Below are 15,277 nucleotides of genomic sequence, written 5' to 3'. Positions count from 1 at the left end.
ATACTAAACAACCTGATGGCTGCGTATTTTCCCCCTTAGCCCTACTGCATACACACATAATTTCAAAGGATGTGCAGATGTCTCTATGAAAGCATCTTGCTCAGGTAAACTGTCTATGTGTAAGTTCAGTACAACAAGAAAATGTTTTAAACACTTTTGTGATCTTAAGGAATACATCCTACAATTTGTAACTACAGGTGGCACTCTTCTTAAATCAAAAGTGAAATGTTTGCAAAGAAGCAGTTATGTTATCAATACAAATTAAAAATTTTTCCCTGAATTCTTATACTTGGAAAATACTTGCTTTTGTATATCAGACTATTGTGTGCAGCGTACTCTTAGCTTTCTGCCTACTACATTCGAAAAACGTTGCCTATGACATCACCTCACTCTTTCAAGAGCAACTGAGGGATTTTGGAGTATTCACAGCAAAAGTAAACAACAATAAAATCTCTCTGCTGGTATTTCATTTTAAAATTCAAGGACTAAGTAGAAATATTACAAGTGAGATAGTCATTCACGTACATGGTATGGAGTATCATCAATTTTGATGATAAGAAAAAATTACTTACCTCTAACCATAGTTCTCTAAAAGCACACTCTCAGAGACAGACTACAACATTTATGTGCTGTCTCAGATAATTTGGTTTGGAGGGATTAAGAGATACAGTCTCTGGTCTCTCCAAACACAATTTGCCTTGAGAACTACAATTACAGAGAAGTATACCTTTTCCCCTACGATGTGTTACTCATTATGTATGTAACCAACGGGAGGATGGTGATCTAGGACATGGACAACCGATTTCAAGGTTTGATCAAGGGTGAATAAGAGAACCAAGGGACCAGTACCAAAGGCAACACTGTAATAGCAGAGACAGAACAGGTATATTCATTATCACTGTCTATCTCCCCTCGTTTAATTTTTTCCCTTGTTTAATTTTATTCATCTGTGCTCCATCAAAATGCCTACACTAGTGTCTGGCACATAGTTGGCACTCAATCAATATTTGTTAAATGGATAAATAGAGGAATGAATAGGTGCAAACATGGAAGTACTTAGCCAGTTGGTTGGTTGGAAGGATGGATAGATAGACTGATGGGTGAATAAGTGCTGTAAAACTTGTCTCCTGAAGAACCATTTCATGAATAGTACTTCAGCATTGGGGTCACACTCTTGCACACAGGACACGTGATCCAGAAGCAGCAATGCTGGGCTTCACTTGAGCATGGAGAATGATGAAAGAGCCGGCATCGAACCTGTCTTCAACACTGGAAACCACAAGGATATTCATAGTGTCCATGACAATATCAGACCATGTCCAGGACTCCCTGATACATCCTCCCAAATAGAGAATCATGGAGGTTGTTAAAACTTGCAGATCTGTTCAGTGTTTTTTTTTAAATTCAATTTGTGAGGATGACATGGGTCAGTAACATCACATACATTTCAAGTGTACAATTCTGTAATACATCATCTATGTATTGCATTATGTGTTCAACATCCAGAGTCAGTTCTCCGTCCATCACCATATATTGGATTCCCATTACCAACTTCTGACATCCCCTCTCCCCCTTTACACTCTGGTAACCACTAAACTGTTGTCTGTGTCTATGCGTTTTTGTGTCTTCATTTGTCTTGTTCCTTTCTTGTTTTCAGTTTTATATACCACATAATGGTGAAATCATATGGTTTTCAACTTTTTTTGTCTGACTGATTTCGCTTAGCATAATAATCTCAAGATCCATCCATGTTGTTGCAAATGGCACTATTTCATCTTTTCTTTTTTTTTCTTTTTTATTAAATTTATTGGGGTGACAATTGTTAGTAAAATTACATAGATTTCAGGTGTACAATTCTGTATTACATCATCTATAAATCCCATTGTGTGTTCATCACCCAGAGTCAGTTCTCCTTCCATCACCATATATTCGATCCCCCTTACCCTCATCTCCCACCCCCCACCCCCCGCCCCCCTTACCCTCTGGCAACCACTAAACTACTGTCTGTGTCTATGAGTTTCTGTTTCTCATTTGTTTGTCTTGTTCTTTTGTTGTTTTTGGTTTATATACCACATATCAGTGAAATCACATGGTTCTCTGCTTTTTCTGTCTGACTTATTTCGCTCAGCATTACACTCTCAAGATCCATCCATGTTGTCACAAATGTTCCTATATCATCTTTCCTTACCGCCGAATAGTATTCCATTGTGTATATATACCACAACTTCTTCATCCATTCATCTATCGAAGGACATTTTGGTTGTTTCCATGTCTTGGCCACCATAAATAAAGCTGCAATGAACATCGGAATACATATATCTTCACAGATAAATGTTTTCAGGTTCTTGGGGTAGATACCCAGAAGAGAGATAGCTGGGTCATACGGTAATTTTATTCTTAATATTTGAGGAATCTCCACACTGCCTTCCATAGCGGCTGCACCAATCTGCATTCCCACCAGCAGTGTATGAGGGTTCCTTTTTCTCCACAGCCTCTCCAACACTTGTTATTTGTCTTGTTGATGATAGCCATTCTAACAGGCATGCGGTGATACCTCATTGTGGTTTTGACTTGCATTTCCCTAATAGCTAGTGAAGTTGAGCATTTTTTCATATATATGTTGGCTGTTTGAATGTCTTCTTGGGAAAAGTTTCTGTTCATGTCCTCTGCCCATTTTTTCAATTGGATTGTTTTTTGTTGTTGTTGAATTGTATGAATTCTTTATATATTTTGGATATTAGCCCTTTATTGGAGGCTTTGTTTGCAAAAATCTTCTCCCATTCAGTTGGTGGCATCTTTGTTTTGTTGATGGTTTCTTTTGCTGCACAGAAGCTTTTTGGTTTCATATAGTCCCATTCACTTATTTTTGCTTTTACTTCTCATGCCTTTGAGGACAAAATCATAAAGTGCTCTTTGAACCCAAGGTCCATAAGTTTAGTACCTATGTTTTCTTCTGTGCAGTTTATTGTTTCAGGTCTTATGTTTAGTCTTTGATCCATTTTGAGTTAATTTTGGTATATGGTGACAGACAGCAGTCTAGCTTCATTCTTTTTCATGTGGTTTTCCAATTCTCCCAGCACCATTTATTAAAGAGGCTTTTTTCCCTCCATTGCATGTTTTTGGCTCCTTTGTCAAAAATTATCTGCCTATATAATGTGGGTTTATTTCTGGGTTCTCAACTCTATTCCACTGGTCTGTGTGTGTTTTTCTGCCAATACCATGCTGTTTGGATTATTGTTGCCTTGTAGTATAAATTGAAGTCATGGAGTGTGATACCTCCAGCCTTGTTCTTTATTCTTTGGATTGCTTTGGATATTTGGGGTCTTTTGTGATTCCATACAAATCTGATGATTTTTTGTTCTATCCCTTTAAAAAATACCATTGGGATTTTGATGAGGATTGCATTAAGTCTCAGATGTGGAGTTGAGTCTCCTAGTAGACAACACACTTCTCAAATATTATAGAGTAACCTCTAAAAAAAATTGTGCACATCTCAGATTCTCACTTGTTCTGGGAGTCCATGTTTCTTCTCTTCTTTTGGGGTTTGGCTGCTACCTGAAATTCTTGAAGGGTCTACAATCTACCATGGTCCAATAGAGGAGGGAGCAGCAGGGCTCAATGCCATTTATTAAAGGCTGAGAACTCAGGAGTTTCAAGACACACACAAAAAATAATGTTTGGGGAGGGATAGGAGGGAAAATGAGGAGGCGACAAGGGTCAGGGTGAAGATAGCAGGTAAGGGCAATTCTTTCTCATTCAATCTTGTAAACCGAGAGCACATCCTTGGGAAGTGCAGAGAAAAGTGAGAGATGACTGTGCATTTATTCTAATTATAGGCTGTGAAAAAAACCACAGCTAATTCAGCAGAGAGAAGGTCCTTCTCTGGACAGTTATATTTATAACTATTTTCTCAAATGAAAAGTAGGCAAGAGGTTTAGATTTTTGAAGCACTTCACAATTCATGAGTTTTCAAAAGCAACCTGAAATGAACCATGTACAAAGCAAGGCCTATCCTTGTTACGGATGGGCAGCTGAAAGCCTGGATGGTCTTTCAGGGAACCACCCTGAGAATCCAACCACCCCTAGGATCCTTTCAGAAACACCAAGAGCTGATAAGAATAGAAGCAGTGCACAGGTAGATAGGCCTAGACGCACAAAGGAAAAGGCTATGTGTTTTAAGTATCTCTGAGTTGAGGAGATCTCATCACCAAACAGTACATGGAACACTATAGAGAAAGCCGAATTAGAGATCGTGAAGCTTCTAGACCAAGCAGTCATCCATCAGCTGTAGAGTGCCAACTTCTCTAAGATACAAAGACAGGCCTTCTGCCCTCCACCCCCTCAATAATCTATCTATCTAGTCTACTTTTAGACACACAATATATCTTACTTAGGTGTGACTTGACGTAGTGAAAATTACTATGCAGGTCGAAGTACTCAAGTCTAGACTCTCTATATTTCTGGAAGCAGTGGAGAGACAATCCAAAAAAGAGCTCATAAACTTACAATCCTTTCTCTGTCACTTTAGACATAAAATCACAAAATGGTAGTGCCAGAGACATCCTTGGTGAAGCCCACTATCCCAATTTCGTGATGGGAAAAAAGCCTGACAGGGGAGAAGGGACTTACCCAAGGCCACATTCCTAGCTGCCATTTTGGAATATGTTATACAATTTTGAGTTGAGTAATGGGAAAAATAAAACAAAATTATATGAAATCTCCTTCAAGGTGATCAAAATGTTTATGCTGAACCCAGATCTTATGAAAAGGGAAGTCTATCGCTAAAGTATTCAGAAGACCACTCTGTATTGATGCTTTCTTTCTTTTTTCGATTGTTTGAATAAAGGTGTGGTATACACTGAATTTGAAAGTTAACAGTCAACTTAATAAGGGTTTGCAGCAGAAAAGCAAGGAATGTAGAAATAAGTTTAGCAAAATGGAAAGGTTTGTTTTTCAAACAATGTTGTCTAAGAGGGTAAACATTTGGGTTCCTAATGACATGGTACTTGAACATAATCTATGATTACTTTAATTACTAGAATCATCTTCTGAAAGGATCTTGATGGCACGTTTGGTTTAAGGTGATCAAGCGTGATTTCTGGAGATGCTCTGTTGGAGCTGTTAAATATTATACAGCATGCCAAATAACTCAGAGTAAAAGCCAACTGGGAAGTGCTGTAAACAGCCTTACGAGCTAAGTTACTAGTAACCTCACTGTCATAATAAACCCTGACCTTTGTCTAGCACTTTATCATTTACCAAGGATGTTCACATTATCATGTCATCTGATCCCCATTATAGCTCTGTGCGAGTGATAGCTCTAAAATTACAGATGAAGAAATTGAGGCTTAGAGGGGAGACAGTGAATAATGGAGCCAAGCCTTTAACCTAGGTCTACCTGACTCAAAAGACAAGACCATTTACATAACATCAGGATTCCTTGTATCTTGTGAACATTTCTTGAAGTTTAGCAGCCTGAAGCTCTATTGCCTAACATGGTACCTTGTACAGAGCAGACACACAGCAAATATAGAAATGGAACTGAAACCAAAGTCAATGACAGCATTTTTCAGCTTCTTTTCATTGTGTTGACAAAGCCCAAAGTTGAGCACTCTACCCAGTAAGTCAATTTGAAAACTTATCATACCACTTCTCAACAAGAAATTAATTTACAGATTTATGTCCATCTGCTATATGCATTCGTGAAATTATCTATTATACACAGACTCCTTTTCACAGGGATTCACTGGCATCATGTCACAGACTGCATTAGAATGCAGGATATTGGCTGAGACATGAAACTAATGGTAAGATCTGGACCCAAATGTTATGAGGAACTTTGTTACATTAAGCTTTACCTGCATCAAAGTGGGCATGCACTTTATATCAGCAGATGGAAAACCAAGGAGTTCTCTACCTGTGAGCCTCTTATCTCTTACACATAATTCACAGAGAGCTAAATAATTGAGAGCTGAATGTACCAGAACCGTCACCATGCGGCCATAACATCCATATGGAGAAAACTGACTCTTGTCAATCACTCTGGCTTTCCTTCTGCACTCCCCACCCCAGTCTTATTTCTTCCTCCCCACTACAATTGTGGACAACAATTGTAGGTTTTATCTGAAGTATGCCAAGCAAACACGAATAAGATTGATTTTTTTTTCAGATATTTGAGTTTCATTTGATGTGGCTGCCTGGAAAAGCACTCACGGAGTATCTGCCTGTGATGTCTGGGAATGCTAGACACTACTTGAGATGCTTCTCTTGGAACCATCTCAAATTGATCCCAGGTCAATTTATTTGTAGTGCTTTGGTCTGTTTAAAGACTATTACTGGGCTGTGAGAAGGGGAGGATACAGTTATCCACATGAAGACCCACATGTGGTTAGAAAACAAGTTGGTTTTTACAAATATGCACATAGGCAGACAAGGCATTGAACACCTTACAGAAAGCCAGAGATGGACAAATGCTCTAAGTTAACCTTGGGAGAGGCACTGGAGAGGGCAGAATTCTAGGTGTTTGGGTTTTCCAGGCTGATAATGAGTAATCAGGTATGAGGTTACAGTTTTAGGCATTCAGAAATAGGCTTGTTTTTCCTCAGGTTCCATTTCCAAATCTAACTAGACTAATGAGCTTGCTTTTCTCGTGAAAGGTGCATCTTTTTGGAAGTGGCAGGCAGCAGAGAGGACTCTGGCACTGAGCAAATGTAAACATGAAGAAATGAGGACTTTTTTTGGAGGGGAATATAAGCGTCAGCCAAGCCTTTCCGGAATGATGACAGTGCTCCTGGTGGACAGAGGTGAGGGAACAGAGAGCCTTACAATGGGGGGTGCCCTTAAAAGAGCTGGATCTCACCTCTGTCAAGCTACTGTGCTACCAAAAAATGCTTTTGGAAATGATCAATAGATCTGCAAAGAAAAGGAAATGATTAAAAGGCCTACTCATCCCTGGGAGATGTGGGATAGGAAATTGGCTCTGCTTGGCAGCCTAGTTATCGATTCCAAAGAGAAGCAGCTTCTCATTCAGGTAGCCAACCCTACAATGCAGGCCCCATTTAACTGAGAGATATTCTTGGGTGTTCAAGACCAACCTGTGATTGGGTCATCCTGTACCTGTGATTGTTCTGGATTCCTTAGTTCTCTCATCTGAGCCACCATTTACCAGCATAAAGCCAGTACCACTATGTCCCCTGCGGATCCCCTCAGAGTGCAGTCCACACTCACTCACACTCTGATAGGTCCTGATCCCTGCTTCACACCTCCTGCTCCTATGCTGAGCCCCAGAGTAGGGTGTGGCATGGTTAAGGATAAAGAAAGGTACCAACTGGCTGGCTGAAGGCCACACTGGATATGAAGGGGTCAGCCTGTATCTGGAGCATGGCTGGCCTCCTTGGAAGCATCAAGGAGGAAAAGCTGGTTTAAAGAGAGAACGAGAGAATGAGAGACAGAGAGAGGGAGGAGGAGAAGGAGGAATAAAAGTATCATACCTCCCAGAGTCATCCCTGCTTCATAGCATTTCCGGAGGCGACAAGATGGACAATTTTTCCTTCGGAATTTATCGATGGTGCAATCATTTCTGCTGGCACACAGGTACTTCTGCTTCCCTGGAAGAACAAAGAGTAGACAGCTCTGTTAATATATTTCCGGAGACTCCCTCCTTGAGTATTTGTAGACAGAAAGGGTGTGAAGGTACATCCCACTAGATGAAAGAGGTGGCTAGAGATGGCCCCAAACAGTTTGATCACACAGAATCACACTATTAAACCGGGATGGTTTTGTTTGATGCTATGTTGTTTGGTTTCCATAGGGGTGAATGATTCAGGTCCTGATGGTCCCTCCTTTTTTAAGACATAAGATGCCCTATCTTTACTAAAAGCCAAGAATGCCCCAGAGAAAATGATCCATGATGGAAATTGTCACTCCTCTAGCATGGCAAAGCAGAGATTTGGGCTCGGGTAATGTTTCCTCCTCCTGATGGCTGTAATTATGCATAGCATCACACTCAACCTAATAAGATGCTGAGTATTCATAATACGTATACAGGTAAAACTTCTATAAAAGAGAACTCCATGCGGTTTCTAGTTGTTTTTAAATTGCTCGTGATCATACCCGCAGTCCGGCAGGTTATAACAATCAAACAGGGAAAAGGCCCATTCTTTGTGAGGCGGATCACAGCAAGTGAAAGGAAGTCCTCTCTGAAGAAAAATGATCACTGTCGCGTACACCCGCAGTCGTCACAGGTACAAAGAAACATACATACACAGACACACACACATACATGCTGAGACCCAGAGATCTTCAGGAGCACAGCTGTTCAAAGAAAGAAATGGGGTTCCACTCGAAAGCATCTATTTCACTCAATATTTTGCCTCCTTGCTGCTATTATAGGCCAGGCACACAGTAGGTCCTCAATGAGATATATTTGCAGAGTCTTTCATACAAAGGGCCAAAGTATTACCACTAAGCAAGAAATGACAAAAAATAATGGTCTCTTATCCCTGTACTCTCTCCTTTTAAGACAGTAACTTACTGGAACACTGTCGCTATAACTGGAGTCATTGGATCTCCTGTTTGTTTTCAAAACCCCTTAAAAAAATCAAGGCTTTTAATACAATGTCACAGAGGCACTATTATTGTAAGCGACATGTACCATATGCATAAACAACATGCTTACGCACATGTGTATATTTATGGATGTGTGAATGCACAGGTGTGTTATGTGTACACATGGGGGTTCTGAATTATCTCCATATATATGTATATACATATTCATATATATACATATATATATATATATATATATATATATATATATATATATATACTATATATATAAATATACGCATACATACATATGGCACATGTGTCTTTTCAAGTAGAATAATAACTTTAAATGTTCAAATGATACATAATAGTGACAGAAGTGGTTGAAGTTTCCAAAGACGGATATAAAAGGAATCTCCTAAAAATATGACTGTGCCTCATTTATACAGTTTGGATTAGGAACTGAGACAGGGGATGCAACATACAGCCTTGAAAGGTTGTTTTCAATCCACTTCTCCCGCCTGAATTACCAACTTCCCCAAATGAGGCATAGCCAATATACAATCACTGGGTTGCTCTTACTTCTTTCCTATTTATTCTACTTCTCCAATATGGCTGAAGTTATCATTCTTAATAATAACAATGAATGAAAATAAAGTATAACATAATAACATATATATTATACATATTTATACATTAAATACACAGCATGTGACAAAATAACAATTAAAACATCATATAAAATGTAATAACATACAGTAAAAAGTCCTTCCCATTTGAGTCGCTTACAAAGGGTGATAAAAATCAAGACAAAGCACGGCAGGGATTATTATAACCCCATTATACAGCTGAAGAAAATGATGCTCATTAAGACAAAATTGACCTGCCTGGCATCACACTGCTGGTTTACTCCAAATCACAGTCCACAAGGCGACGAATCTCACAGATTGGGAAGAATTTTCAATGCTATTTAGTCACATCACACCCACTCCTCCAAACAAGGCTTGATTCCCCTCGGTAGCATCCCTGCAAAGTGGTTGTTCCACCTTTTCTTGAGTTGCAGGCCGCTCCATCTCTGGACTCTGTTATAAGGCTCTTCCTTCCAGAAAACTCAGTACCTGTCTCCTTGCAGCTTGTACCCATTGGGTATAATTAGAAATACATAATCTTTGGGTTCTACCACACCTTAAAGCCTTTTAATAAAATGCCCCAATGTGACGCTTGACTCTTCAGTTATGAAAAAGGACACAAAGCATTGAAATGACGTGCCCCAAGCCACAAGGAGTTGGTGGAAGAGCCAGCACAAAATCTGGCAACTACATCCAGTGGAGATATGTTTGGAGTGGGTGTAGTCTCAAGACAGAGCACTCTGAGGGTGTTAGGTGTCTTTGTCCATTGTCTAGTAAGGGTATGGCCTTGTGAGTGTCTTTTCTGTATTTAGTTGACAGAAGTGTGTAAGTGGGATCTGGGCCTGCTTCAAGGTGGTCCTAGAAGGTCCTTTGTTCCCATGCTATAGCTTAAGTGACTGGATAATACGGAGACACAAATGCCTATCCACATCCTCCTTCTCAGATTCTACAAACATTACACCCAGCTCGTCTCATAAAAAATGTTATTGTGAAATCTCTGGCAAAAAACAAAAATTTTCCCTCGTGTTGAAGGAGGTGAGTCTACACTCTAGAACTGCACTGTACAGGTAACCCCCATATAACACGGTTATTACGTTCCAAAAAAATGCTGTGTATGCGAATCTGTGTTATACGAAACAAAGAACTAGTACAAAAAAAGAGGGTTAGGTTCAAAAAATTGAAAAAAATCATACCATTATATTTTTATAATTAAGAGAAATATCTTTATTAAAGCAACTTTCACCAAAAGTATAACATATTAATATGTATTAAGTAATGTTTTCTTCGTCATCACTACTAAACACCATTAACCAAGGGCATTTTCTTTTTGACAAGATATCTTCATCCTCTGAACTTAATACTCCATGAACAAAATGGATTTTTAAAAAATTCTAATAAATTTTAAAATTCTGCAGTCAAATCTGATATGACATCCACGGTCGAATGAAAATTTTCAAATGAGGTATCTTTTGCTCTTAAAAGCTTTATTACATTCCGTGTTATTTGGGGATTTCCCTAATTTCAAATGAGATCTCTTTTGCTCTTAAAAGCTCTTATTATACTCCGTGTTGTTGGGGGATTTCCCTAATTTCGAATGTGATATTTTTTTGCTCTTAAAAGCTCTTGTTACGCTCCAGGTTGTTCAGAACCTGGCTCTGAAATACTTGACTGTCTGATGGTGTTCTGCATCTTTATGGTCCAATTCTTCCTCATAAACCTTGAGTATAATTCAAAGCTTTAGCAGGAACAGAGGTTATGAGACGGCCTTCAGATATTTTCTCCATAGACACCCCATTTATATGGTTTTCTGTCAGCCCCATTGGGGGTGCCATATAGTATGAGTTGAGGTCAGTGTCTGATTAGGCTTCTTTCAGTATGTTCATTCTGAAAACTTCTATTTGGGGCAGAGGAGGTAAGGCCGGGAAGTTACCCACCATCTATGGCATTGCATCATTCAAATGAGGAGAGTGTTGTTGGGTCATCATCTTCACGATGAACCTACAGAGAAGACTGAAAAATGTAGGACTTCTCATACTTTCTAAATGGAGTATTAATGCAGGGCCTATATGAACACAACTAACAAACTTTATTGAGATATGTAAGGAAGACCTGGATTAAATGGAAGGATGTACAGTGTTCCTGGATGGGAAGGTGCACTATTACAAGGATGTCAGTTTTTTCCCCAATTAAATCTATATTTAAAACAACACAAACAAAATGTTGACCAAATAATCCCAAGTTCATCTGAATAAATAAAATGTGTGATATTACCAAGATATTTTTGAAAAAAGTAATGAGGCTTTTCCTTCAGATTTTAAGTATTATAATGCCACAATAATTACAACAGTTTGGTACTGACTCCAGCATAGATTGATCAGTGGAAGATGCTAGAAAATCCAGAAACACACTCTGTGTATGGAATACGTCATTCTAAATAAGTGAAGAAAGGATGATTTACTCACTAAATGGTATCAGAACAAATGATTAATCGTTTGGAAAAGACAATAAAGTTAAATTACTGGTTGAAACCAAAATAAATTCCAGATGGATTAAAGATGTCAGTGAAAAAACCAAACACAAAAGGAAGTCATTGAAGTATTATTGGAAAATATAGGTGAAAGTTTAAAACTTCTTGAAGGTAGAAAAGGGCTTTTTAAAGCATGACAATGAAGAAAACATAACAGAACATTTTGATAGACTTGACTAGAAAACATTTAAACTTTCCTACGTGAAACAAACATAATAATAAAATTTAAAGACAACCACAGACTAAGAAAAACATACTGGCATGAAGTACATATAAAATGAGTGGTCGATTTCCATGATATATGAAGATCAACAATACAATAGAAAAATGGGGAACAGACATGAATACACAATTAAAAGAAGAAGCACAAATGATCAATAAACATGAAACTGTTCAATTTCAATTTCACTCAAAATCATAGAAGTGCAAATTATGCAAGACATCATTTTCACAAGTCAGATTGGTAAAGGTTAAATCCTAAGTATTGGCGAAGAGGTATTGCTGATGGAAGCATAAACTTTTTGGAGAGCAATTTTGCAATATATCAAAAAAATTAAATATATGTATCACCTTTAACCAGTATTTCCACTTCTTGAAATGTTTCACAAGAAAATAATCAGTTAAGCACAAAAAAGAAGTTTAACATAGCATAAGTTAAACAGGGAATGTTGGAAAATTTAAATGTCCAACATTAGGGGAATGATTAAATAAATTATCCCAAATGTTCCTATATCATCTTTTCTTACCGCCAAATAGTATTCCGTTGTGTATATATACCACAACTTCTTTATCCATTCATCTATCGAAGGACATTTTGGTTGTTTCCATGTCTTGGCCACCGTAAACAAAGCTGCAATAAACATTGGAGCACACGTGTCTTTATGTATAAATGTTTTCAGATTTTTTGGGGTAGATACCCAGAAGAGGGTATCTTATGTTAAGAGGGTATCAATCGTATGTTAATTCTATCCTTCATTTTTTGAGGAACCTCCACACTGCCTTCCATAGCGGCTGCACCAGTCTGCATTCCCACCAACAGTGTATGATGGTTCCTTTTTCTCCACAGCCTCTCCAAAACTTGTTACTATTTGTCGTGTTGATGATAGCCATTCTGACTGGGTGAGGTGATACCTCATTGAAGTTTTTATTTGCATTTCTCTGATTACTAGTGATGTTGAACATTTTTTCATATGTCTATTGGCCATTTGTATGTCTTCTTTGGAAAAATGTCTATTCAGGTCCTCTGCCCATTTTTCAAATTGAATTGTTTTTTTTTGTTGTTGTTGTTGTTGAGTTGTATGAGTTCCTTTTAAATATTTTGGATATTAGCCCCTTATCAGAGGTGTTGCTTGCAAAAATCTTCTCCCATTCTGTTGGTTGCCTCTTTATTTTGTCGATGGTTTCTTTTGCTGTGCAGAAGCTTCTTAGTTTTATATAGTTCCATTGACCTATTTTAGCTTTTACTCCCCTTGCACCTGAAATCTATATAACTTTATTAACAATTGTCACCCCAATAAACTAAAAAAAAAAAAAAAAAAAAAAAGAACGTAAGATTATCTTCAACTAATGACAGGCAATGCCAATGTTATTTGGGCTTAGCCATTCTCACACCGAGTCTCTGTTCCCTAAACACCCACCTGTAAGAATCAGTTCATATGTATTCATCATTGTTCTAAATCATAAACATTTATATTACTTTCACCTTGCATTTGTAGGCAGCTTTATAACTTAAAGATAGGGTTCCCATACATTACCTTCTTTGAGTCTCACAAAACTATATGATCTATTCAGGGCAGCTATTATTACCATTTTACAAATGATGAAACTGAGGCTCAGAATGGTTAACAGAACCTCATACAGTTAAGAAATTAAATCATTGCTACCAGGTATTCTTACTCTTATTTTTTCCTCCATAGTTTTTCAAATAGCAACAAAAATGTTAAATTATAGTCACTCTGTTGTGTTCTGAAAGGCATGCAAACCACTTTACCTAATCCATTAAAAGATATATACACATATTAAATCTAGACTTTCTGGAGATCAGTTATCTAGGAAAGTTTATTTAAATGAAACATCTCATTTACCTGACAATACCGTATAAATGAAGGGTTGGAAATGGGGCATAATATTCATTATGTCATTCAATGAAAAATTACCAACCACCTATTCAGTATCAGAATCTGTGCTAGCCTATAAAGCAGATAAAATATTAAGAGAAATCTGGCCAGAATGAATTAATTAATTATCTATTAAATGCCAACTCTGTGCCAGGCAGTGTTCTAAGTGCTTGGGATATATCAATGAACAAATAATCAAAAATCCCTATCTTGACTGACATCCATTTTAATGTGTGTGGAGAGGAGGTGCAGGAGGAAAGGAAGCAGACAATAAACAACAAACCTAACAAATTAGAAAATTAAATAGTATGTCAGAAAGCAACAAGTGCTATGGACAAAAAGTATGGTCAAGAGAATGGGAGTGCTGGGAGAGAGAAATTTAAAATTGAGTGGTGGAAGCAGGCTTCATTCAGGTAACATTTTGGCAAAACGCTGAAGGAAGAGAGTGAGTTAGCCACACAGATATCTCAGGGAAGAGCATTTAAGGCAGAGGGAACAGTTAATGTAAAGGCCCCGATGTGGGAGAATGCCCATCACGTTGGAGAACTGGCAAAAAAGTCAGTGCAGCTACAGCAGTGGGAAAATGGTAGGAGATGAGGTCTGAGAGGTAACAGCAATACAGATTATTTGTGACCTTACAGGTCATTAACTTATAGGTCGCAGACTTTTATTTTGGGTGAGATGGAGAGACACTGGAGGATTTTGAGGAGAGGGGGAACATGGTCTGGCTTACATTTCTGTAATGAACCACATGCAAAATAACAACAGTTTTCTTCTTGTTTATCAAACAAAAAACAACATTGGGGTGAATGACCGTAGGAATAGAAGAAGGATACTGAAAAGTCAATTAACTTTCAGGGTAATTTCTCCAGGAGAGTTTAGATATTCACTTTTTTAAAGAATGGGGAGTGCTCAATCAAAACATCTTAGAGTGGAGTAAAACCAGAGAAAACGGTGGAGTGAGGAACTCCTAAAATTCTCTCCTCCATAAAAGAAATTAGAAAACTGGCAAAAAGAAAAAAAAAGGCAGAATAAACATTGTCAGAACTCTAAAAATTAACCAAATGCGGTAGCAACCTGGGGAACATTTATTCAAAGCTTTGTGATGTTTAAACTTGCCCTATTGCCCTTTACCTGTCCCCAGCTCCATGGTAACTGTGAAAACCAACAGCCTACAATGATGGTGAAAGCCAGAAACCTGGTAACCATTGCAGGAGGCAGAATAGTGTTGGAACTCCTTCAAAGCTTCTTTCTCAGAGAATTGTCATTATTTGACCTGTTGGGGGTTCCCTGAAAGACTCCACTCTCAAAGCTGTATTTATATAACCTGACTCTGAGCTTGCCCCGTGTGAACAGTTTCCCCTGGACTGGGGGGGAATTTGTAGAAAATAATCAGAGGCAAATGTTGAACACCAAGGCTGGCTGAGTTGGTTGATAAGAACGGTGGCAAACAATGG

The 15,277-nt window shown here is 38.2% G+C and overlaps 1 protein-coding gene across 3 annotated transcripts in view; it reads right to left on the bottom strand.

Annotated features, from left to right (window-relative positions):
• Positions 1 to 15,277, bottom strand: part of AR (androgen receptor) — a 182,325-nt gene that overhangs the window by 33,974 nt on the left and 133,074 nt on the right. For all 3 annotated transcript variants that reach the window (XM_019716788.3, XM_074324334.2, XM_019716790.3), the window contains exon 3: positions 7,491 to 7,607. In XM_019716788.3, coding sequence (XP_019572347.2) covers positions 7,491 to 7,607 — 117 coding nt within the window. The remainder of the gene's footprint in view (positions 1 to 7,490; positions 7,608 to 15,277) is intronic.

The sequence above is a fragment of the Rhinolophus sinicus genome, chromosome 18, assembly GCF_057876585.1.
Source record: "Rhinolophus sinicus isolate RSI-liver-muscle chromosome 18, RSI-T2T, whole genome shotgun sequence".
Classification (NCBI taxonomy): Eukaryota; Metazoa; Chordata; class Mammalia; order Chiroptera; family Rhinolophidae; genus Rhinolophus; species Rhinolophus sinicus.
Note: the sequence above shows the minus strand (reverse complement) of the source record. Positions and strands in the feature narration are given on the sequence as shown.